This window comes from Aegilops tauschii, chromosome 2 (genome assembly GCF_002575655.3).
Source record: "Aegilops tauschii subsp. strangulata cultivar AL8/78 chromosome 2, Aet v6.0, whole genome shotgun sequence".
NCBI classification, from domain to species: Eukaryota; Viridiplantae; Streptophyta; class Magnoliopsida; order Poales; family Poaceae; genus Aegilops; species Aegilops tauschii.
This window is the reverse complement of record NC_053036.3, coordinates 303,055,046-303,081,184: the sequence shown is the minus strand read 5'-3', so window position 1 is coordinate 303,081,184 and position 26,139 is coordinate 303,055,046. Positions and strand designations below refer to the sequence as shown.

Below are 26,139 nucleotides of genomic sequence, written 5' to 3'. Positions count from 1 at the left end.
GTACAAACTGATCATGATTAGCCGTGTCCCCGGTTATGGACAATTAGAGTATCTAGTTCTTGGATTATCCCGTTGATCTCATCATGTTACTTTTAATTAATATTGTTGGGTTAATGATGTTACTTAATTGGGATTGAGATGCTGTCAACCATCTCAATGTTTCACAACCACCATGATAGTTAAATAAAATTTATTCCTTTGAAGTAGGGAAAAATTGGCTTTTCGCAAAAACCTTATAACCATAGAGCTTTTCCACCAGCCATATATGCATGTAGTGATAGCCTTTGTTCATCATTTCTCTATGGTGTAAATTTGCCAGTACATTCAATGTACTGACCCGTTTTCAGGCTGCAACGTTTCATGTTGCAGGATATCTTACGACGAGTAAGTGATACGTTAGGGTTACGATTTCTACACTCAACTTTGCCGTTGGTGTTGATGGGAATCCACAACCTTGTTACTTCCGCTATTTGGATTGAGGTAATAGTATTTACGTTACTTTATACATGTGATTTACCTCTGTTATAAATCCTCGAGTACTGTGTGTGTCAGCATACCGATCCAGGGATGACACTGAAGCACAGAGACTTGATCCATTCGGGTCGGGTCGCTACATTACAATCAATAAGCATTTCTCCTTCGGATTCATCTGTACTAGTTTTCTTAGGGAACTTTTCATCCACTCCAATCTCTTGTGAAGAAGGCTACATTTTTCTAGAATGTAATCAAATGCCCATGTTAATCATGTCAGATCGAAGATTGCATGTTAGTTCATTTTACAAATCCTGCAAACCAAATAGGCCTGTAGTAATGTTCAAAACTGCATGTAGGCACTAACACTGTTTCTTCTTTTGCAGATAATATTAGGCCCAGTGGTGGATAATGTGATACAATATAACAATCACGTCGAATGCCTGGATCTGCATCTCTCAGAAATTACTTTGAACTCCTACCGAGGGACCTTACCGGAGATTATATTCGCCAGGTTCTTTGTTCTCAGAGAAAGGGTGCTGAAGGAAATGAGGTTTTCCCTACATTTATTTCACAAAAATGAATGGTTTGTTGATCAGCGCCGGCGCCTGCAGCAGAATGGAGTAGGCTCCAAAAATGCTGAATTTCATTTTGGAACTTCAGATGACAAAGTAATCGGAAGTCATCGTGTCAACCCCATACATGACTTCTCAGTGGTTGACCCCTTTGCAAAAATTATGAGGTTTCAAAACCAGACTTAGAAGCAGTGATATTAGTTTGAACCTCTCTGATATCCATGTTCAGTGGATCAACGCGAGTGTTTGCGGCTGATGAGCTGAATTCCGTTACTAATATCAGTTTGAACCTTGTAATCTTTGAATTTGAGCCATATAACTCTAGAATTTCAACCATGTAACATTTTGACCTTTTGTGGTACAATCGTTGAAATGGCATCCTATGAGACTCGTATATTGCTAGCACTATTTTGACCTTAATATGCAATGGTCTTAGATTTTATTAACCATTCTCGAATCTGTTTACCTTGCTGATCTCACAGCACACGATCTGTATAGCTAACTCGACTGCGATCTTCGACATTATTGCACACAGTTGGTTTCTTCCACCGTGTGCACTGTAGAGCGCAGAATTAATTATCGCACTCGAGTGTCCATCATCACCCTTCTGTGTAACTTTGACCTCATCATCCACGGGTAAACTTATGACCGAAGTCATTCCACACACTTTGTTTTTACAAAGCTTTTTGCCAATAAACACCCACAATTTGTCCCTCTTCTAGCCGACGCGTGGCCAAACTAGCCGGGCGGGAAGCTTGCGCGGTAAACAGCGCAGGAACAGCCTCACCGACGATACATTTGGCGCCTCTTCGAGCCCACGCGTGCGGTACGGTGTTGTCAACCGTGCACTGGAATCCTCCGCTGTGAACGCCGTGACAGGACATGACGATTACCGGCCGGCCGGCCCCCATTTATTACAGCAGCCATTTAACCCTTTTGTCTCTTCAACCTTTTGATCGCGCCCCACCATTGCAAGAAGCACACCCACCACGAGAAATTCTTAGAGGGTATCCTGCGCGGCTCCAATGGCGCTCCAAGCGGCTGCCGCCGACGAGCAGCAGTTCACCATGTGTGACGTGGTGGACACCCACAGAAGGTTCATGGACCTCTCGGTGGTGTACACCAACAACCTGGTCTGGGTGGAGCACTCCATCCACATCATAGAGTTGTTGCTTGCTGAGGATAAGTACAAGGTGGTCGGGTTCGACCTCGAGTACACCCGCACTCCTGCCGGGTCTTGTCTCAAGGTCGTCGTCGCCTAGATGTGCATGCGCCACCACGTCCTCGTCTACCACTACTGCCTGGCCACAAGGCCTTGTGAGCCTTTCGCCAGGTTTGTCAATAGCCCCCACTACATGTTCGCTATGGTGGACATCACCAACGATGTAAAGGCGCTCGAGGATTTGGGCATCACCTGCCAGAATCTTGTCGACATCTAGGGCCAATACAAGATCTAGGGCAGCAAGGAGCATGAGAAGGACTCACTGGTTCACCTCGCTGAGGCCATCATCGACCCCTACTACAAAGACATGAAGGATTCGTGCAACAAGGACAAGCGTGCCTGGCACTCGGCCTGGATGGAGAAACTCAACAAAGCTCACGGTATGGTCATTTTTTGAATGCCCAAAATGAGTTTTTCTATGAAGGAGCTACCATATATTTGTTGCAAAATTGATCCATCAATTTTCTAAAATATTAGGCCATATTTAATGCACAATTGACCAAATGGTTGGGTGTCAAAAGTTTTGATCCACCTCTATGAAATAGACAAATTTCTGCCGATTCAGCTGGAAGTGGGTCAGATTTGAACTGCAGCTGCCTCATAGTTTGCTCATGATTTTTTCCAAAAACTATTTCTAGGTACCAAAGTATCTATTTAATCAGAGAAACACCAAGAGTTTCCAAGATTCAACCGCTAGCTAGGAACTGTCATGCCCGCCGTTTTGACCACATTTTGAAATGGGCATGAAAAAATCAAAATAAATAAAAAATTGGAAAACCTTCGCATTGTGTCATTATATGTGGCCAAGTTACCATGAAAAATAATAAACTTGTAATACGGTAATTATTTAAAAAAAGTGTTCTCAGAAACGAGCTATCATGTGTGAAGATCAATGGCTTTCAAGCCAAATGATCAATCTTATGGTAGCATTCATGGCATCGTTTGTTCAAATGATCTCATATTGTGCACAAGGGTGCTTTTTGGAATGGCAAAAAATGTTGCCTAAGGAAGTTTTCATTTTATTTGGATGGAAATTTCTTTTTCCATTTTCGAGTGCCCAAAATGAGTTTTTGTGAAGGACCTACCATATATTTGTTGCAAAATTGGACCAAATAAATTTTCTAAAATATTAGGCCATATTTAATGTACAATTGAAAAATGGTTGGGTGTTAAAAGCTTTGATCCACCTCTTGTGAAAAAGAAAATTTTCTATCGATTCAGCACGAAGTGGGTCAAATTTGAACTGTATCTGCATTATAGTTTGCTCTTTATTTTTTCCAAAAATAATTTCTAGGTGCATAAGTATCTATTTAATCAGAAATACATGGTTTGGTGGTGATACGTCAAGGTTTGGACAGTGGTCGAGGGCTCCAACTCGAGAGCATGTAAACTCGCATGCCTGCCGCGTGGTCACCGCGTGACCGTTGCCACGCGTTATGGGTGGCCTAGGCATGTCTAGTGGGTTGGGCACTCCCCCTGTAGGTGTTAGGAAGAAGAAGGCAATAGAAGAATGTCACGAGGGGACTGAACTAAGCTTAAACATGAATTAGCAACCAAGTGTTTGATTAGTCCTGGGGGAAATGCACATGGCCAATGGGTCTGAGTTTTGGCCGAGGATGATCATCTACTAAGGACACTGTCTTGGAAAATTTGCAGCTCAAATGGAGGATCCTCGGTGTCACTTGCTTTGCAAAGTACCACACTAGACAAAAATATGAATGCTGAAGCTGGACTCAAATGAATGAATGGATTGATCTGAATTTCGGGGAGGATGATATTTTGGGCATATGAAGGCACTGTAAAAATTCCATACCATTTGGATAAATAAAAATGGCACTTTCTTCATAGTGCTCTCCACTGAACAGAAAATTGGGAAAAATATTGAGGGAAATTGGCTAGATTAAATGAGATAAAATTTGGTGGAGGGAGGTTCTATGGGCACGGTCATGTCTTGGTAAATTATCAAGAATTATAAATTAACATAAAATATAGTTGCTTCACAAACTGAAAATATTACCAGAAACAAAGATTGGATGGTGAGCTCACATGGATTGTTAGATGGGGCTCAAATTTTGTGGAGAGCTATGATTCGGGAATATAGAAGATGTGGCAAAAATTCAGGTCATTATGATATGCATAGCTAGTACTTCCTTCACAACGGTTCTAGCTGAACAGAAACCTTGGAAATTTGCCAAGGAAGATTTACAAGGCAAATGGAGCTTAATTTTTTCATGAAGCAATGATTTGGATAGTATAGAATGCCCAATTTTTTCGAATTTTGGGAATGACTGAAATATAGGTTGCTTCACAACCTAGGGCAAAAATTGACACATAGGCTAAACTGATGAGGTGGCACCTAGTCATAGCAATGCACCACAATTTACAGGGCTATGACCATCTATATTGGTCGTGATCAGCTAGAAATAAGGCAGCGAACCAGTGTTGTTTGCTTTACGACCATTTCGTGTAAGGGAATTATGACCTTTCTGACCAAAATGGTCATTACAGTTTAGGGTTTGGAGCCCCGCGAACAACTTGTGACCAATTGGTCTCAAATGGTCGTAGATTTACGACCAATTCTTCCAAGGTCACTGACAGAAGGTCACAAGTAGACATATTTCTTGTAGTGCATGAGGTTCGCTCGGCTTCAGTAAGCACCAGCAGTGGTCGATCATGTTCAGTTAGCAGCGAAGGAGTCCGTCGGGTTCAGTTAGCAGCGAATTGATCGATCGATCGGCTTCAGTAAGTGAACGCCTCTCGCTTGGATTCAGTTATAGAGACACGGCTTGCACCACGCGTGCATACGAGAGAAACGCGCAAACCACACTACATCGCTCGGCCCCGACCGCCCACCTTAACCGGGAACTCCGCGAAAATTTCCTCCCCTCACTTCTTCCACGATTTTTTATGTCATGGATGGCCCAAAGAATGTCACGCAGGTGTGCCCCCGGCCCGCCCAGGACGAAAAGCCCATTTTCTGTCATGATTTTTTGTCATAGAAGTAGGAGCCCACCACATCTATGATGATACGTATTTTTGTCACAATTATCATCATAGAAGTGCCATAACCATGACATGATTTTTTTATTCGGGCCATAATGTCGACCAAGGTGGTGTGGAAAAAGTGGAAGACAGGCCCAACATCCACAGACTTCTGCTCCCACATCGGGTTGGCCCAGAGTTGGAGCAGGGGAATGCGGCGGTGGAGCATGACGATGACAATGTCAGCGAGCTAGAGGTTCCTTGTGGTAGAGCACCATTTGATCTTCTTGATCATGGCCTCCACCTCATCTGGGTTCCCCCAAACGACGCTCTTCTCCCTCTAGGACTTGAGCTTCTTTGGAGGCCCGACAAAAAAGGCTGGGACCTCAATTTGGCCAGGGGCAAGCGGCTCGGTGATGTAAAACCACTCGTGCTGCCACTCCTTGCCATCTAGATGAAGGTGCCCTTGAACCAATCAGCATTTTGGTTCTTGCTGACCATGGCCCCTCCACACTCCACCAGATCGGAGCCGCTGGACTTTGTCTTGACCCCGAAGATCTTCAACCACATGCCGAAATGCGATTCACAGCGGAGGTAGGCCTCGCAGACCATGATGAAGGAGGTGAGGTGGAGGATGGAGTTTGGAGTTTGGGGCCATGTGGTGGAAGTCGAGCCCGTAGCAGAACCTCATCCCCCGAATGAATGGGTGCAGCGGGAACCCCAGGCCTTGGATGAGGCGGGGAACGAATACTACCCGCTCCCCTAGGTTGGGAGCGGGCACTTGCTGGTCAGCACCGGGAGAGTGGACGCCGATGTTGGTGGAGAGGTATCCCACAGCACGCAGCTCCAGGATGGTGCCGTCCGTCACGGTTGAGCCACCCCCAATGCCCTTTGAGGGTATCGGCCATGGCTGGATGAGGGGGTGGATTTGCTGAGGAATAGGAGTGCGGGATTGGATCTAAGCGCTGGAGCTAGACGGAGCAGCAGGCGGGGGTAATGAGAGCGTGGTTGCTTGCGCTGTTCTCTTTTTACTCTTATAGGATATTGAAAGGCCAGGAGTCCCCTTGTCACGCCGATAAAAATGTCGCTCCCCCGCGAAAGATGTCGTTAAGCGTATAGGAAGAAACAAAATCTTGATGACATCCCTGAGAAAACAGGAACGATCTCCACCTTGATTGGACGCACCGGTAAAAAGGCCGCCTCAAGCCACAATTTAGGGGGAGCAGTAACTGCCCGACCCATCATGGGGTGCACCGCTTCAATAAAGTTGTCAGACTAGGTGGTACTGTTCACACCTATGTGGTTAGCCTTCAAGGCTCAGTTACCCCGTCTCTTCGGGCAGGATATGAGCTCGGCTAGGTCTTGTTTAACACCGCTCCTTTAAAGAGTGATCTGTGAATCTTCAAATCACAGAGGGTAACTCATCTGTCGAGCCAAGGACTTCGGATCCGAGGTTGTCCTTGTCCAGAGAATCGTCCTCGGCATAGAAGACCAGTTTGGGGGCTACTAACGGTGTCCTGGATTAGGGGGTACTAACCTAGTCGGCCCATGCTCCTCAGATTGGGCTGGTGGGCCCTCATTCTTATCAAGATGGACTTCGAAAGCTGCACGATGCGGTGGGATCAGGACTGCATCTGCCGAAGACTTGTTGTATACTCCAAGACTTCTCCTGCCGCCACCACGCCAAGATACTGACCTTGTGACCCTAAATACCCTACCTGGCGTGTATATAAGTCATAGGGTTTATCCCATAGAGGGGACATCAACACAATCTCATTCACCTAGCCCTAGAGTTAGACCACAACTTACGATCTCAAGGTAGATCAACTCTGTAATCAATACATCTCCATCAATATAAACAAGAGTAGGATGTAGGGTTTTACCTCCATCAAGAGGGCCCGAACCTGGGTAAAACATCGTCTCCATGTTCCTGTTACCATCTGTCCAAGATCCACAGCTCGGGCCCCCCTACCCCGAGGTGTGCCGGTTTTCACACCGACACCAAGGACATAGGTTCACAAGTGGCATCTCTCATAAGCATAACATTGTAGTGTGGTGAGTAAATTATATTTGGGAAGTGATTAAATTGGAATGTTTATATCCGTGACTATGATCATTCATGGTATAATCTCATATAGGCATTACGTGGGAAACTCGTATCGTAGAAGAAAACTTGTATGAATGATCATAACCACGGATATAGATATTCCTGGAATGATCATAGTAAAATCTTCTAGGATGCGGAGAAGATTAACAGAATAATATTCTTTCCATACTATGATCCTGGAATGTGCGACTCAGTGGAAAACTCGTATGCATGTGTGGAATGATAAACTCGTCTTCTTCCACTGCAACTCGGGGTCGGCAATGATCTGATACAAACCATTTATCACATCTTCATAGTATTCCTGGGTGATTGTAGGGCAATTTTGTTTGTTTTCTACTACGTTTCCCAATAGTGGCAATAATACAATATATGTATTGGACCTTTCCCTCATTGGTATAGATCACCTCAAGATTAGAACCCACTATAATGCACCACTCCCTCTAAATATCTACCGATCAAACTTGACCAAAGAAGACAAATAGATCGTAGAGCATACAAAGCTATTCAATTATAAAACAAATTTCAGAAGATTCAACTGATTTGAATGAACAATCTAATCATACAGTGACAATTCATCATATCGCAACAAACACACCACTGATTACATCAGATGAGGATCCCAATCATGTGAGGCAGCTCATGGGAACTTAGTATAGAAGAACAAGAAGAGAGAGAGGATGCCATCTACCTACTGCTATGGACCCTAAGGTCCTAAGGGAACGACTCACACATGGATTGAGGTAGGAAAGTTGAGAGAAGCCTCCCGTGGTGGACCCCCCCAACAGAGTGTCGTAACATGCCTCCAGATCGGATCTCCTCGGAACAGAAGCTTGCAATAATGAAAAAATCAGAGAAAACTGCTACTATGGGTTTCGCAAAATATGGGATTTATAGGCGGAAAAATGGAGCTAAGGCCATTCACAGGGGGCCCATAGGGCCAAGGGGCGCAGGTCAGCCCCTGGCCGCACCCCTACCCACATGGGGCCCTTGTGGGCCCTCTTGTTTGGCTCTGGTACTTTTCTGGACTCCTCTCTTGGAGAAAGAAATTGTATTAAATCCCCGTGGCTTTTTGACCCTTCGTAAATATTGATTTCCTGACAAACCAAAAACATGCAGAAAACAAAATTGGTACTAGACACTAAATTAATAGGTTAGTCCAGAAAGATAATATAAATTGCTATCAAAAGTGATAATATAGTAGCATGAAACGATCAAAAAAATTGATACATTTGAGATGTATCAGTGTTGATCTCCATTTGGGCGCCTTCGGTGTCGGTTGAGCTTCTTGGAGCCCAAAACACAGTATGTAGAAGGCGAGCGCTCGATTGCATTTGACTAGTTTCCCCATGTTCGCTCGACCGAATTGACCTGTTGCGGTTGACTAGTCAACTGTTGAATTTTTAAAAGTATATGGAAAACCGAGAACAAAATCATAAAATATCGAAAAAGTTCGTGAATTAAAAAATGTTCATGGATTTTTAAAAAAAATCACAAATTTGTATAAAGTTCAATGATTTTGAAAAGAAGTCCATCGAATTTGGAAAAAAGTTCATCAATTCTTGAAAAAGCTAATTTAATTTAGAGAACATTCATCAAATTCAAAAAAAAGTTCATCGAACTTGAAAAATGTTCATTGAAATTGAAAAAAGTACATCAATTTTGAAAAAAACTTCATCGAATTTAAAAAAATTGGATTTCCAAAAAATAGTTTATCATGTTTTTCATTCTAATGTCTCGAGTAGTGGCGCTGTGAACCCTAATTTGGGACTTCGATCCTATTGGGCGCCTTATGCTCGGTTGAGCTATTTAGCGCCCACACACATGATCAACTTGGCCGGCCTTATAGAAGGTAAGCGCTCAATTGCACTTGACCGGTGTCCCCTGGCTCATTCGGATGACATAACCGTGCATGATTGACCGATTAACTGTTGACTTTTGAAAAAGAGAAGGAAAAAGGAAAAGCATTAAAAAGTCCGTGCATTAAAAAATGTTCATGGATTTTGAAGAAAAAGTTCACGAACTACAAAAAAGTTCATGAAATTGATTTTTTTTCGCTAATGTCTACTACGCAACTTTATCCTTGTAGACGTTGTTGGACCTCCAAGTGCAGAGTTTTGTAGGACAGTAGCAAATTTCCCTCAAGTGGATGACCTAAGGTTTATCAACCCGTGAGAGGCGTAGGATGAAGATGGTCTCTCTCAAACAACCCTGCAACCAAATAACAAAGAGTCTCTTGTGTCCCCAACACACCCAATACAATGGTAAATTGTATAGGTGCACTAGTTCCGTGAAGAGATGGTGATACAAGTGCAATATGGATGGTAGATGTAGGTTTTTGTAATCTGAAAAATATAAAAATAGCAAGGTAACTAGTGGTAAAAGTGAGCGAAAATGGTATTGCAATGCTTGGAAACAAGGCTTAGGGTTCATACTTTCACTAGTGCAAATTCTCTCAACAATGATAACATAATTAGATCATATGGCAATCCCTCAACATGCGACAAAAGTCACTCCAAAGTTCCTATCGCAGAGAACATAAGATGAAATTGCTTGTGGGGTACGAAACCACATCAAAGTTATTCTTTCTGATCAATCCATTGAGCTATTCCTATAAGTGTCGCACACAGCCCCTAGAGTTCGTAGTAAAATAACACCATATGACACACATCAATCAACCCTAATGTCACCTAGATACTCCAATGTACCACAAGTATCTGTGGGTCAATCATACGATATGCATCAAACAACTTCAGATTCATAATATTCAATCCAACATAAAGAACCTCAAAGAGTGCCCCAAGATTTCTACCGGAGAAACAAGGACGAAAACGTGCATCAACCCCTATGCATAGATTACCCCAATGGTACCTCGGGAATCCGCGAGTTGAGTGCCAAAACATACATCAAGTGAATCAATAGAATACCCCATTGTCACCACAGGTATCCCACGCAAGACTTACATCACTCGTACAACGAGGTGCTATACAAACGGTTTTTAAACCCTTTCCGCGATGGCGTTCAGAACCGTCACCTAGTGAGTGACTGTGATAGGGGGGTCCTTCCCACATGATCCAGAAACCATCGGGGATATGCCCTCCTAGCACACACACTCGGCAAAATGAGGTCGTGTGCGACTGGCGAGCGACCAAATACGGTTATACGTATAGTAGTGCTAAAAAACTACAATTATACAGGCGAAATCGTTTTTGGTCGTAAGTACATCCCACACAGTCAGTCCCCACTAAACGCTTCCATTCGTATATACATCCCACACAGTCGCTACAAGGAAAATGTTTGCGCAAGGTGGCCTAACGCAAACAGTTTCCAAGAGAATGTCGTGTGTGATTGTTCATTGATCCAACACGGTTTATTCGTAGAAACTGTGTGCGTTGCCTGAGGTCATCGCCCATGGTTTTTTCTCAATAACCATTTGCAATAGGAAAACCCAATTAGCAGGCTAATTGGCCAATTAGCAAGCTAATTGCCCTATTATTAATAAACCATTTATTAATCTAATTGACATTCATATTAAGCACATAATATATTTCATTTCCATATTAAGGAAGCAGGATTTCATAATTGAAATACATCCGACTACAACATGATATAGCTTCAGCACTCAGCTACCCCATTACACAGCTGCACCAGCACCAAGTTTCACATGCAACATCTAGAACCTTTTGAAATTAGCATCATAGACGGTACATAGATAGATGCATCTCATTTGGAAAACTGCTGAAGCGGAAGGCAAATATTGAGCCTTCATTCATGTTGAAGGTCTTTGCAACTTTAGGCCAGTTCCTGTGGATGATTGACCATCCATCCTTCGTCCTCTTCAGGAACTCTTCAATATTGAACAGTGGGTGTTGTATGAAAACCTTCCTCGCCTCCTGACCATAGAGGTGGTTTGAGAGGTAATCATTAGTGAACTGCTTTGGAAAGGCCTGAAAACAAGGATGTGCAAAAACATCTTCTCTATATTGTAAATGGGGCAAAGGAATAAAAAAAGGGCAAGGCATAATAGTTAGTACCATCTTGTAGTGAACTGATGTCTTCTGCACTGTGCAGACAAAGATTTTGTTGTTTTTGTCGCTAATTTCTTTATCCTAACAATCTTTCTAAGTTTCTTGACTTGATTGGTATTCATGGACAACACATTTCCCCATATGCAAAAAGGGTCAAACAGTGGGTCAAAACCTCTGGCAGCAGGACCTACATGTGCAAGACCAAATTGTTAAAAACCTAAATATTAGACTGGTTCCTGCAATTGCACAATAATGTGCTATTAGACAATGGACCATGCACGTGCTAACCTCGATTGTAAACCTCAGTGCTTCCCATTGTTTCCCTGCAACACATATAAGGTAGTTAGTCATCAGGTTAACTTAGGGTTCGCATGCTATCAGTAAAATATGTTGATGAAAAATAAGCACATTGCAGATTCATCAGATTAATTCAAGCCACATGGAAACCCCATTTATCCAAACCAAGCATGATTAAGAACTAGGAAATATAGCACTTGTATATGTTTCTCATGTATTAGGTTCAGCCAAATTCGATTTATTCCTTACATGCACAACAATACAAAATTCTACCCACGACAATTGTACATCGCATTGCAGAATTGAACCAAGCAGTTAACTAAACACCACAACAAATAAACCAAATGTTAACTGAGCACCACATTGCACAATATAACATACTCCTAATAGAAGATCAGACAGTTAACCAAACCAAGCATGCTTAACAACTTGGAAACATAGCAATTGTATTTGTTTCTCATGTATTTAGTACAACCAAATTCGATTTATTTCTGACATGGTATACAATAACAGAATACAACTATAACAATTGAACATCGCATTGCAGAATTGAACCAAGCAGTTAACGAAACACCACAACAAATGAACCAAACGTTAACTGAGCATCACATTGCATAATATAACATACTCCTAATAGAAGATCAGACAGTTAACCAAACCAAGCATGCTTAACAACTTGGAAATATAGCAATTGTATTTGTTTCTCATGTATTTAGTACAGCCAAATTTGATTTATTTCTCACATGGTATACAATACAAGAATGCACCCACAACAATTGAACATTGCATTGCAGAATTGAACCAAACAGTTAACTAAACACCACAACAAATGAACCAAACGTTAACTAAGCACCACATTACACAATGTATAACATACTAGAAAATCAGATAGTTAACCAAACCAAGCATGCTTGACAACTTGAAAAACTGCACCCTGAAGAATTGAGCATCACATTTGCAGAATGGAACCAAACAGTTAACTGAACATGACAACTAATTAACCAAACAGTTAATAAGTGAGCACCACATTGCACGACATATAGAACATATACACTAGAGCAACAGATTGCATGGTAAAAGTAGATAACACAATTCACTAGAATTTGTTAACGATAGGCAGTAGCTAGCAAACTGAACATGGGTCCTTATAATGAGCTAATAAGACAAGCTACTCCTCATTGTCGGAGATATCAATGACGATTGGCTCCTTGGACATGGAAGAGGGCGAGGCCTCCGCATCGTGGGTGCCCTCGTCGTACTGGTAAGTTGCCTGAGCCGCTCAGGGCACCAACCTGCTGGCTCTCGAGATGAGGTAAGCATGTGCACGCTAAGAAAACACATCGTAGTCTTTGTCGAAGGCACCTAGGGTGGCCTCGAGAAAACGCCATGAACTGTCGTTTAAAGCAGCCAACCGCGTCGTGGCGTTGGTGCGCGAGGCGTCCACGGTGGCGTCCACGGTGAGGTGCTCCTCCAAGATCTGGGGGTCGGCATGAATGGCATCCATCGCGACCTCATCCGCTCGTGCGGCCACGATTTGCTTCTCCGCTGACAAGTGCTCCTTGAGATCCAGGCTATACTTCGTGCACCATGGCTTAGGGCGGTGCTTATTTGGTGGAGGGGTCAGTGATTTGGGTGGAAGGTGTCGTGCCGGTGGTCGGGGCATGTGGGCCGTGGAAGGAGGAGGAGGAGGATTGGGGTCGGGTGTGGATTACCTGCCTGGATAGGCGAGGCCGAGCAACATGAAGGAGGGTCGCCAGTGAGGAGGCGGCGCTGCAAGCAAGGAGTGAAGGTTTCAACTTGTAAAGGAAGGCAGAAACAGGGGAAATCTGGCTCTTGGTAAGGGGGAGGGGCGGGGAGGTAGATATTTCCGCGGAAGCCAAAAAATTTGAATCGCTTCAGCGAAAAAACTGGCGCGCAAAGTGTCATTACACGACACTCCAAGATATTTTGTACTGCATCTCACACGGTTGTTGATAATAAACTGTGTGGGATCTACTTGATTTTTCATCTTGATTTGAATTACATAATGGGGTCACAGCGGCAATGGGCGGTGTTTGAATTGCTAGAACTTTTATCTGCAGTGAACATGCAACTATATGTGTGTCGTAAAAGAATTGGAATTATTCAGGGTTTGTTTGGACATTTTATACATTAAATTGGTTTTCTAGACATTTCAGGTGCACAATTCAAAATTAAACTACATGCACATGCTCTGGTGCAACAACATGGGTTGTAAAATCATATATGTGTCCATGGGTCTATGCTTATGTCACATGCAAGAAATAGGGATGAATTTCGAACACCACAGCACCCTGGCTCTCCGACAAACATTGAGGTACTTGATTTTGTAATTCTAGTAAATCCAAACCCCGTCTGAAATTCATGAACCTTGGCATGCTATCATGGAATGGCATCAACATGCTGGGGTAAAAAATATTGTCCAATTCGGGGCAGGTTATGGTATAATCTTCTCACAAACCAGAGCTTCTCAGAAGAAGCCTCATGGTTTCGTTAGGGAAACGTGTCACCTTTGTGGACAAAACTATATTCGTCGCCTCTTCATCCTTTCAATTTTTTTCCTGGTGTCAACATAGAACAACACGAGTGTTTTGTCAATTTTTGGGATTTTTCGGGGTTTGCTTGGACATTTTTATATATTAACTGAGTTTCCTATGCATTCATGTGCATAATTCAAATTTGAACTACATGCACATGCTCCAATGCATATAAATTGGTTCAAAATTGGAATGTGTGTCCTTGGTTACATGCTTAAGTCACATGCAAGAAATGAGAATGAATGTCAAACACCTTGCCACCATCACTCGGCCGCTAACATTGAGATACATGGTTTTTAAATTCTAGTAAATCGAAAACGTGTGTGAAATTTATGAAACTTGACATGCTAGCATGGAACGGCATCAACATGCAGTGGTAAAAATATAAGCTTCTCACAAACCAGAGCTTCTCACAACAAGCCTCATGGTTACGGTAGGGAACGTTTCACCTTTCTGGACGAAACGATATCCGTTGCCTCTTCTTGATTTCAATTTTTTTCTAGTGTCAACATAGAACAACATGAGTGTTGTGTAAATTTTTGGAATTTTTTGGGGCTCGTTTGGTCATTTTTATACATTAACTGAGTTTTCTTTTCATTTATGTGCATAATTCAAATTTGAACTAGAGGCACATGATCTAATGCATATAAATTGGTTCAAAATTCAAATCTATGTCCTTGGTTGCATGCTTAGGTCCCATGCAAGAAAAGGGAATGAATGTCAAACACCCTGCCACCGTCACTCGGCCGCAAACATTGAGATACCTGGTTTTTAAATTCTAGTAAATCCAAAACTCGTCTGAAATTCATGAAACTTGGCATGCTATCATGGAGTGGCATCAAACATGCTGTGGTAAAAAATTGTCCCATTTGGGGCAGGTTTGGGTATAACCTTCTCACAAACAGGAGCTTCTCACAACAAGCCTCATGGTTTCGGTAGAGAATGTGCCACCTTTGGGGACGAAACGATATCCGTTGACTCTTATTGCTTTCCAAAATTTTCTAGTGTCAACATAGAACAACAGGAGTGTTGTGTTAAATTTTGGAATTTTTCGGGGTTCCTTTGGACATTTTTATGCATTAACTGGGTTTGGTAGGCATTTTATGTGCATAATTCAAATTTGAACTACATGCACATACTCCAGTGCATATAAATTGGTTGAAAAATCAAATCTGTGTCCTTCGATGCATGCTTAGGTCCCATGCAAGAAATAGGAATGAATTTCAAACACCCTGCCACCGTCACTCGGCCGCAAACATTGAGATACCTGGTTTTTAAATTCTAGTAAATCCAAAACTCATCTGGAATTCATGAAACTTGGCATGCTATCATGGAGCGGCATCAACATGTCGTGGTAAATTTTTTGTCCCATTTGGGGCAGGTTTGGGCATAAGCTTCTCACAACAAGCCTGATGGTTTCGGTAGGGAACGTGCCACCATTGGGGACGAAACGATATCTGTTGCCTCTTATTGCTTTGAAATTTTTTCTAGTGTCAACATAGAACAACAGGACTGTTGTGTTAAATTTTGGAATTTTTCGGGGTTCCTCTGGACATTTTTATACATTATCTGGGTTTGCTAGGCATTTTATGTGCATAATTCAAATTTGAACTACATGCACATGCTCCAGTGCTTATAAGTTGGTTGAAAAATCAAATATGTGTCCTTCGATGCATGATTAGGTCCCATGCTAGAAATGGGAATGAATTTCAAACACTACGGCACTGATAATTGCAGGCAAAACATTGAGATACTTTGTTTTTTAAATTCTAGTAAATCCAAAACTCGTCATGCTATGGCACCCGACATGCTGTGGTATTTTTCGTGTCCATTTTGAGAGAAGGCGCACTCGTATAACAGCCAACAAAGGCATTTTGAAAAAATAGTTGCCACTTTAATATCTCAGACGTTTGTATAATTCAAATCGTGTGTGTTCTGTTAACCATTCACGTGACGCCATGTGTCTTGGTTTTAATGGCTATAAGAGGTGCCGTGCGGACAGCTGCTTGACTCACTGGGAAGCGTGCGAGCGCAATCCGGTGTGCAGGCTCACCGGGAAGTGTGTGAGCTGTTCAATGCAGGATTTGTGCATCTCTTCAATGCAAACAGTTCAGATTGAATACGGTATGCAAATTAAAGCCACACTTCGATGCTAAGCCAAGAGACACTGCGGTTTGTCAAAATATGCACCTAAAAATCAATAGCACTATCTAATTTTTGCAACTAAAATTCAGTAATTAAGCATAGATTTCATTCATAGATTAAGCAGTCGTTCTCACCGGGAAGCGTGACAGCATTAGACCGCCGCCCGCCTCGCACCCACTGGTCTGTATTGATGGCGCGGCCGAGCGGCCGTACCCCCCATCCTCGCCACACACACAATCCTCTCTCCCGCATACTCAACGCCGCTCTCAGTCCTCAAATCCTTTAGTGTATGAGGATGCCGCCGAAGCACCCCATCGGAGGGAGTGGCGATGCCGGGGATGCTGAAGCACCGGAGCATGGCATGAATATGGAGACAGAGGTTTCCGATGCCGCCGACGAGGTGGAGAACGAGGCTGCCAACAAGCGGAGGCGGGTCGAGAAAGAACCGCAAGCGACTCCAGCAGGCCTAGACTTAATCGGCAACCTCCCCGATGATATGTTGAGAGTCATCATATCCCTCCTCCCAAGCAAATATGGGGCGAGACAGCCGCCCTTTCTCGGCAATGGTGCCCCCTATGGCTCCTCACCCTTGTCGACCTCCTCGACGCCCACGAGCTCTGCCATGGCTATTGCAAAAGCTTGGATGCATTCTCCCACATCCTCGGCAGTCATCATGGCCCAATCGGAGGCCTTATCACGGGCAAGTTCCGTTCCAATGGCAAGGACCGAGCCAAGCTTGACGAGTGGTTCCGATCCCCCGCCATAGATCAGCTCGAGAAGCTTGGTTTTAATGATCGGCATATGCACTCGCTGCCAACGTCCGCACTCCACTTCGCGCCCACGCTACCCCTCGCCAAGTTCATGAACTACCATTCCCCCCCTTAATGATGCGCCCGCTCTTTTTCTACCATGACTGAAGCACCTCGAGCTCGTCGCTGTCTGCATCCCAAAGGATGACATGGAGCGCCTGCTCTCCGGTTGTACTGCACTGGAGTTCCTTCGTCTTCAGGCGATGAATTGGTCAACTACCTTCCACATCACCTCCAGGCTCTCCGGACTATTTATGTGTGTTGCTGGTGCTACAATGAGAGATCACAAAAGGTGGACCACAGTATGGTCATTGAGGACACACCTTCACTTGAGAGATTACTTGTAGTTGATCAACAAGGTCCAACAAGAATCAATGTCATTTCTGTGCCGAAATTGATGGTGGTGGGCTACTCGTCTGTCAAATACTACTACTTTCAGGTACAACAGTCGCCTTATACCTCTCCTTCTTGATATCAACATTATTTCTAGTTTTGAAGATGTATGTTCGTCAGTCATCCAGCAAAGTTTCACCCAGATTCTGGGCACAGTGAAGGTCTTGGCACTAGAATCTATCGGTCCCAACCTGGACCAAGTGGTCAGTTGCCTGAGATGCTTTCCGTGCCTGAAGAAGCTGTATATTGAGGTGATGTTCCTTTCCTGTTAAATGTTAACCATAAGGGAGTTCAATTTTTTGCACCTTTTCCCAAGTTTACAATGACAATGTACTACGATTTCTGAAGGTATTTTGGAGGATTTCAGGACATACACCCCCACCCCATATTGGTTGCTTGATTCATATTGTTACAATCCATAAGCATTTCTCCTTTGGATTCATCTGTACTAGTTTTCTTAGGGAATTTTTCATCCAATCCAACCTCTTGTGAAGACGGCTGCATGTTTCTAGATTGTAATCAAATTCCCATGTTAATCATGTCAGATCGAAGATGGCACATTGGTGCATTTTACAAATCCCGCAAACCAAATAGGCGTGTAGTAGTGTTCAAAACTGCATGTAGGCACTAACATGTTCTCTTCTTTTGCAGATAATAATAGGCCCGGAGGTGGATAATGTTTATAACAACAATCACATCGAATGCCTGGATCTGCATCTCTCAAATATTACTTTGAACTCCTACCGAGGGACCTTACCCGAGATTACACTCGCCAGGTTCTTTCTTGCCAGAGCAAGGGTACTGAGGTTGAACACACGCATTTAATTAGGAAAGATGAATGGTATGTTGATCGGAGCCGGCAGGTACTGCGGAATGGAAGAGGCTCCAAAAAAGCTAAACTTCATATTGGTAGAGCATATGACAGAGTAATTGGAAGTCATTGTGTCAAACCCAAACATGACTTGTCAGTGGCTGATTCGTTTGTAGAAATGACGATGCTTGCAATGTTTGAATTTGGGCATTGTAATCTTTGAATTTGAACCTTGCAATATTTAAGGTATTTGTTATATAATGTAATTGGATATTTAATTTGGTATTGCAATCACGTCATGTTACAAGTGTATATATATATATATGTTGTTCTTCTGTACATAGAGCATAGATGTTCTGCAGACAGAGCATATCACAACACACACGGACCGCACTAGGTAACCCGTCAGCGATGAATTCATCAATCGCAAACGGTTATATACCAGCAAGCGTTTGCCCACAGTTTGTCTTATTTGCCACGTATCACTATGTCGGCCACTGCTCGCGTCCCTCGGCAAGCTGTGCTCGCTGTTAGGCACCACGGCGCACTCTGCTCACGTCCGTCGGCGTGCTCTGCTTGCGTCCGTCGGTGCGCTCAGCTTGTGGACAGCTTTTCCTTGCATGTTCAACTGTTATATGCATATATATGGTTGCTCGCCGTTGAGGCGACCGCGGAGCGCTCTGCTTGCGTCCCTCCGCGCGTGCTCTGCCAGCGGTTGGGCGTGCGCACGATCACGTGGGGGCTCCATATGCACGCGGTTTGCACCGCGCGCATTGCCACGCGATGCAGTTGCGTGCGGCACGATGGAACGCGCTGCAAATTAGAACTGCCATCAGGGTCTACCGATATTCCAGGCCATTCGGCTTCCCCTTCAATTCCCGTGGCCATTATAACCTTAGTCTCTTCAACCTTTCGATCGCGCTCCACAACACAGCAAGCACACGCAGGACGACACATAGAGAGGGGATGTCTAGCGGCGCTACAATGGAGTTCGACGAGCATAAAGTGGAGACCCACGCGAGGGAGACGGATCTCTCGGTGGTGTACACCATCGACCCGACCGTGGTGGATGACTACATCAACACCGTTGAGTAGTTGCTTGCTCGAGACAAATACAAGGTGGTCGGCATCGACCTCCAGTACACCGCCGGTCGTCCCAACATAAATCAGAAGGTTGTCATCACCCAGTTGTGCATGCGCCATCATGTCCTCATCTACCACTACTGCATGGCCACATAGCCTTGCGACCGTTTCACCAGGTTTGTCAACAGCACCGACTACAAGTTCGCCACGATGAAAACCACCAACGATGTAAAGGCGCTCAGGGTTATGGGGTTGGCTTGCCAGAACCTTGTCGAAATCCGTGAGCACTACAGGGTCTGGGGCAGCACGAAGGACTCCCTGGTTGAACTCGCCTCGGCCATCATCGACCCATACTACGAAAATATGAAGCAGGATGCCAACACAACACGTCCCATATCCTGGCAAGGGGCCTGGATGCGGCAACTGGATGAACCTCACCTCAGGTTCGCGGCCAAGAGCGTGTACACATGCTACGAGATGCACAGGCGGATCGTTGACATGAGGAAGTGCCTTGTTACGGAGATCGACGAGGCTGCATCGAGCCACAACCACAGAAGCCATGACAAGAAGTAGATGATGATCAGATGATCATTTATCCTAGTTAATCATGCATGTAATATATAGTTTACTTTGGTGTGTGGAAATGTCATGTGTGTAGTAGCCACGTATGTAATTATGCATGTAATAGTTTACTTTGGTGTGTGCAAATGCCATTGTTGTAGTAGCCACCTATGTAAGTGAATGTTTAATTTGGTTATGCAACCATGTCCTGATATGTGTGTGTGTCCATATATATATTACATGGACTTTTTGTGCTCTAAACTTTCACAAGGTATGTTTTTTCTATCAGTAAGTGTTCTTTTCTTCTGGGCATTCTTTTTTGTACCTTTTGTATGTATATATATATACATACATCTGGGCTATTCTGTTTTGCGTAACAAAATATTATTTTGTTACCCTACTTTAACTGATGGTTTCACGCGGTTGTACTGATGATTTTCATTTCGTCGAACTGATCATCTTTTCGTCGGAATGGGGCATGTAATATATTGTTGGAAAGCTCTTGACATCTACATTACAAATATACAGGAATTTTTTGTAAAATCATCACGGTTTAAGAGCAGTTTTAAAAAAACCATTTTTTCGAAACCGAAAATGTGAATCGTATTTTGGACTGAATTTTCAAACGGTTTGTCGGAATTGAGCAAATAAGATGGCGTTGGAAAGCTGGTAAAAATCCGCATATTCCATGTATCTATTGTTTTATCAAATTATATACAGTTTAAAAGTAATTTGATAAATGGTGAAATTCTGGGCGAAAAGTATTTTCGCTTTTTTTGCAAACGGTTTTTCGGATTGATGCAAATGATACGGCATTGGAAAGCTATGGAAAATGCGCAACTGTTTTGTATAGAAATGTTTTTCTAATTCCTTATGGTTTAAAAACAAATTCGAATACGGTCAAATTTGATTTTGAACGTGATTTTTTAAAAAAGTTTGTCGAAATGGGGCAAATAATATACCGTTGGATAGCTATCGAAAATGCGAAACTTAGTCATGTTTAACATTTTCTCAAATTCGCACTCGTTGATGAGTAATTTTGAATACGATGAGACACGTCGTGATGTTTTTCCGTCAAAAAAAGCAGAGTACTTGTACTGAACTATGCATGTGTCCGTACTGATTTATTTTTCATAGAGTAACTTTGAAAGGTTTCAAAAAGAGAGTACTTGAACGGATGTCCGTATGGATTTGTACTGAGCGTGTTTTGTATTCGGTGAAATTTATATCAGACGACATGGCTTGAACTGTTGAACCGTTTTCTGAGAACGGAGCATGTAACATACCGTTGAAAAGATGGGTGAATAGAACAAACTTTTACATGTTGAAGTTTTTTGAAATTAATTACAGTTTTAGGAGTAGTTTTGAAAAATGGTAGAAATTTTTCCTTTTTGTTTTTTGAAATCCCGAATCAATATTGGACCGATCTGACTGAACATTTTGTACTGATTTAGGATGAACTCATGGACACGCAAACTTACATCAATGGTTTTCTTGACCTTTTTCCTGCACCCAAACTTACAATGTCATCATCTCCAAACTTGTACCGTTTATCTACATGAACGGACCAAATTTTCTTCATCAAACGTTACATGAATAACATACAAACTCCCAAAATTATGTAGTTTTATCTACATAAAAATTTAGTTTTTGAACGGAAATAAAACCAAGAAGATTGAACTGATTGTACTTTCTTCAAAAGAAAATATTTTATGTGTTCTATTTTTGAACTTCTAATTTTTGTTTTGCATCAAAGTTATGCACTTCATTCTTTCTGCAACTTGAACTTTTTGTGCTCCATTCATTTTTTGTACCTTTTGTACAATAATATTCAAAATTATGGTACTAGAGAGTTTGTACTTCTCAAAAAATAATCACTTGAAGCTCTTTTTGTTTAGTTTTAATTTTTCCTTCTCATCCTTACTGACGGCGTCATCGCCATCGCACCTGCATGATTTATATAGTTGAACGGACTTAAATTTTTACCATTCCCTTGTTTTAAAAACTTCTGTTTTCTTCTCCACACTTTCTACCGGACAAGTCTTGAATGACATTTTCACTATTTTTCTTTGTTTTACCTCATCGAACAAGGGAACAACACATTATAAGAAACAAAATACACATTTGAAGAAACAAAATAGGGGGATAACCATAGCACATGATCTCATGTGTGCCTTCATCATAGAAAAATAGAGTGAATATCTCCAAGTTCTAAGGTTGAGCAAATCAAACATACATAATATTGTCACTCAATGAGATGGCGTTCTCACTGTGTGGGTGCTCAATGGGTGCAGCACTGGGTGAAGATGGTGGTCGCAGTTCCACTTGGACTGCGGTCATAGCTGGACTTGGACAGCTCCCAACGACTGTGGATCCCCTGGCTGTTGCAAGTTTGACTTGGTGAAGATGGTGCAGCAGCAAGTTCAACTTTGTGCGATAACTTTGCTGCTTGAGAACCTGGGGTGTCCGTCCTCGAACTGCAGGAAGCCGAGGGGAGCACGTCGGCAGCGCCGTGGAAGCCGAACTGCTGTAACAAACAAAAAGAAATTGTTGACCTCTAGAGTTTTTGCAAAGTGAATCAATTTTTCCAACCAGACAACATGCTATACTTAGCAAAGGTGAACTACTAACACATATAGGCTGAACTATTTTATTTAGTGTAGTAACCGCACCATGAGCTTGAAATAGTTCACATAGACAGTAAAGTTTGGAAAAAAAAAACAAGTGCACCATAGGTAATTAAGTGTACATACATCACACACCTCTCCCTCCTGGACTTCTTCTGCTCCAGCTTTCATTACAAGATCCAGTCCCAAACCTTCTGTATACAAGATAATTGATAGCCATGTTTCCTAGTATTTTGAAATATACATGAGTACAATAGATCAACCAAATAGGGAACCACGTAAGTGATGGAGAAGGCAGAGAATTAGTTCAACATCCAGTCAGCAATTTAGAAGTAAAGAGGGCACAAAATGTAGTTGAGCTATACTGCATCACACACAAAAAACTTGAACTTTACATAATCACACCTGCTTAGCGACGAACTCCAGCTTAAGCTGCATCCTGTATGAAAGCTTTATCAAGACCAATCTAGAGAACCAGAACTGCAGGAATTAGCAAATTTGAACTTTTAGTAATTCATTCCATCGGCAACTATGTACATCAACAACAAAATCGAAGCAACAACTGTAACCATATTTGAAAATCGCAGAAGCAATACATAGGTGTACTGATGCGCGGGGAATTTTAGAACTGATGCAAAGAGGTGCAGGTGGCTCGAGCGCCATGGGCAGAAGGTCGGGAAGAAGCTGCACTGTTGGACGATTGATGCATCACCTTGGACTTTTGTGTGTGCTCGACTTTGACGGCTGTGTAGCGCTTGGTGAAGATGGTGGCCGCGATTCTACCTGGACTGATGTCGGCGCTCCACTTGGACAGCTGCCAGTAACCATGGTGGACGAGCTCGTGGCCGAGGGTGGCCAAGGCGACCAGCGGGAACTGTAGTTGGCCGTGCTTGTTCTGGGCAGCGAACTCACACGAGGTGGAAGTGATGACGGGAAGCAGGGATCACGGGTGGCCTTCATCTCGCCGCCGGACACGGGGTGCTCACGCTCGTGGATGCCGAGGACGGGATCGACAGCAGAACATGACACTGCTGAAATTAGACAGCATTGACAACAAAACATGACACTAGTGAAAAAAATCCTCCAGAAAATGGCCGTTCTCCTAGATCGAAATCAGGGTGTATGTGTTTTCAAAAATAGGGAGATGGATTGAACTGATTTTCTAGGTACGGTGGAACTGAAGGAAAAGATTTTCAGAAAGGGGAGGTGGATTGAACTGAAGGCGTCGGTGAGCGCGTTCGAAGACGGGTGGCCACGGTCGGGGCGCAGGCCACCATGGATGACAGTGCACGTCACCGGGCGGACCGCGACGACGGAGGCCGTCTGGCGGAGAGAATTAGGGTCAATTGAGGTAGTTACTAAGCAGGAGTGTGAACCTTTATGTACTGAACTTTTTAAAGTTTTGAGCTTGAACTTCTGTTCTTATTTTAAGTACTGACACTACATAAAGCTTCTTTTTAAGTTTTGAGTGTGAACTATTTGTGTCCTTGCTCAGACATTTTCCACAAACAGATGACATGCACAAATTGTAGGTTTTTGCTTTTACCTCGACGCTTTTCTGGACTTCCAAAATAAACTCTGGTACATGTGCTCATTATCAGGCATAACGACAAGCACCTCTTGTACTATAGAAAGAACATGGGAACACAAAGGAAATTGGACTTATGATCGGGGAAGTTGATGCACTGAAAAGCAATCAAAATATGAACTGAAAACAATTGATGCTCTTCAAAAGCATTCGGGAGAGATAACAGCTTCAAGTTGTGTTTTGGGGGCTCTTCCATTAGCAGACTAGTAGCCGACCATCTACCATGTGCATGTAGGGAATGAGAGTTGTTCCATATATCTATATGAACATACATATTGCATAGGAATGCATCTAATTACTCTGTCCATCTACTATAGTAATACATCTAGAGAGAAGGAAAGTCGAGTAGTTCTATGTTAAATGATTCCAACCAAAATTCACATTTTCTTTAACAAAACCAAAATTCTTCAATTAACTTCTTTAGGTTTATGTGTTTGAACCTACAATCTTTCCAAACAAGTACTTAGCTCGCTTGTCTTTTTTCCTTCATGATGGGATCAGAAGTGCACAAGCAGCACAACATAGAAGCAATAACACAAGGATCAACTGGGGCAAACAACAGAACACAGAACTAAATAGATGAATGTGCTTACAGAAAATCTGCATCTTCTCAATGGGCATGACGCCGGCAATACTTCACGCACCGGAGAACCTGCACTGCTGGATCCGTCGACAGAGGACTGAGGGCAGCACGTCCCCGTGTGTTTATTTTCTGCAATAGTCACCATGAGAGGACAAGGGAGGAATTACTTCTCGGTGAGAAGAAAATGTATAGGGAGCAACGGAGAGCCGCGGAAGACGGGGCATTGACCAACGGCGGCGTGGCGCAGAAGCACCACGACTGCAGTGAGCCGCGCCGGTGGGATGGGGTTCAGGCACCGGCTGGATGTTGCCCATACTGACACGAGGAAGGGGAGGGTTAGGGCGGCGGGACGCGTCGGCGGGGGTGGACACACCGCGCGGGGAGGTCGGATGCATCGCCGGGAGGTGGAGGCGCCGAGCCATGGCGATGGTGGTCGGGTCGGATCCGGCAGTAAGAGGCGGCTGGGGGTGGCGGCGCACGGTGATAGGGCATGGGGCGGCGGCGCGCGGCGACGGGGCATGGGGCGGCGACGCGCGGCGGCGGGGCATAGGGCGGCGGGACGCGTCGGCGGGGGTGGACACACCGCGCGGGGAGGTCGGATGCATCGCCGGGAGGTGGAGGCGCCGAGCCATGGCGATGGTGGTCGGGTCGGATCCGGCAGTAAGAGGCGGCTGGGGGCGGCGGGTAGTATTCAATTCGATAAGAGTGAAACCTCAAAGGTAAAACTCAATTCATGACAAGAAGATAGAAGGGAAGAAGCACTATAGGATTCAACTATAATAACAAAGCTCGCGGTACATCAAGACATGCCAAATCAAGAACATGAGAGAGATCAAACACATAGCTACTGGTACATACCCTCAGCCCCGAGGGTGAACTACTCCCTCCTCGTCATGGAGACCGTCGGGATGATGAAGATGGCCACCGGTGATGGTTTCCCCCTCCGGCAAGGTGCCGGAACAGGATCCCGATTGGTTTTTCGTGGCTGCAGAGGTTTGCGGCGGCGAAACTCCCGATTTAGGTTTCTTTTCGGGTGTTTCTGTATTTATAGAAATTTTTGGCGTTGGTTTGGCCTAGGGGGTCCACGAGTCAATGACAAGACCGGAGCACCCTCCCAGAGGGGTAGGGCGTGCCCTCCATCCTTGTGGTTGGCTTGGGACTCTTCTGGCCCAACTCTTTTGCTTCGGGGGCTTCTTTTGGTCCGTAAAAAATCACCACAAATTTTCAGCTCATTTAGACACCGTTTGATATTCCTTTTCTGGGAAACTCAAAAACAAGAAAAAAAACAGAAACTGGCACTCGGCT

General features: G+C 43.7%; 1 protein-coding gene across 5 annotated transcripts; it reads right to left on the bottom strand.

Annotated features, from left to right (window-relative positions):
• Positions 1 to 22,174: 22,174 nt before the first annotated feature.
• Positions 22,175 to 25,555, bottom strand: LOC109776940 (uncharacterized). Of its 5 annotated transcripts, none has more exons than XM_020335599.4 (5): positions 25,067 to 25,555; positions 24,845 to 24,963; positions 23,069 to 23,143; positions 22,790 to 22,888; positions 22,175 to 22,560 (listed from the first exon to the last, which is right to left on the bottom strand). In XM_020335599.4, the coding sequence occupies exons 1-5, from the start codon at positions 25,464 to 25,466 to the stop codon at positions 22,318 to 22,320; spliced, it is 936 nt and encodes a 311-aa protein (XP_020191188.3). In that variant the 5' UTR covers positions 25,467 to 25,555; the 3' UTR covers positions 22,175 to 22,317. The 5 variants fall into 5 exon arrangements, with proteins under 5 accessions (XP_020191188.3, XP_020191187.3, XP_020191190.3 ...); XM_020335598.4 differs by having other exon boundaries at positions 22,175 to 22,563; positions 25,067 to 25,554; XM_020335601.4 differs by having other exon boundaries at positions 22,799 to 22,888; positions 25,067 to 25,554.
• Between the last annotated feature and the right edge of the window lie 584 nt (positions 25,556 to 26,139).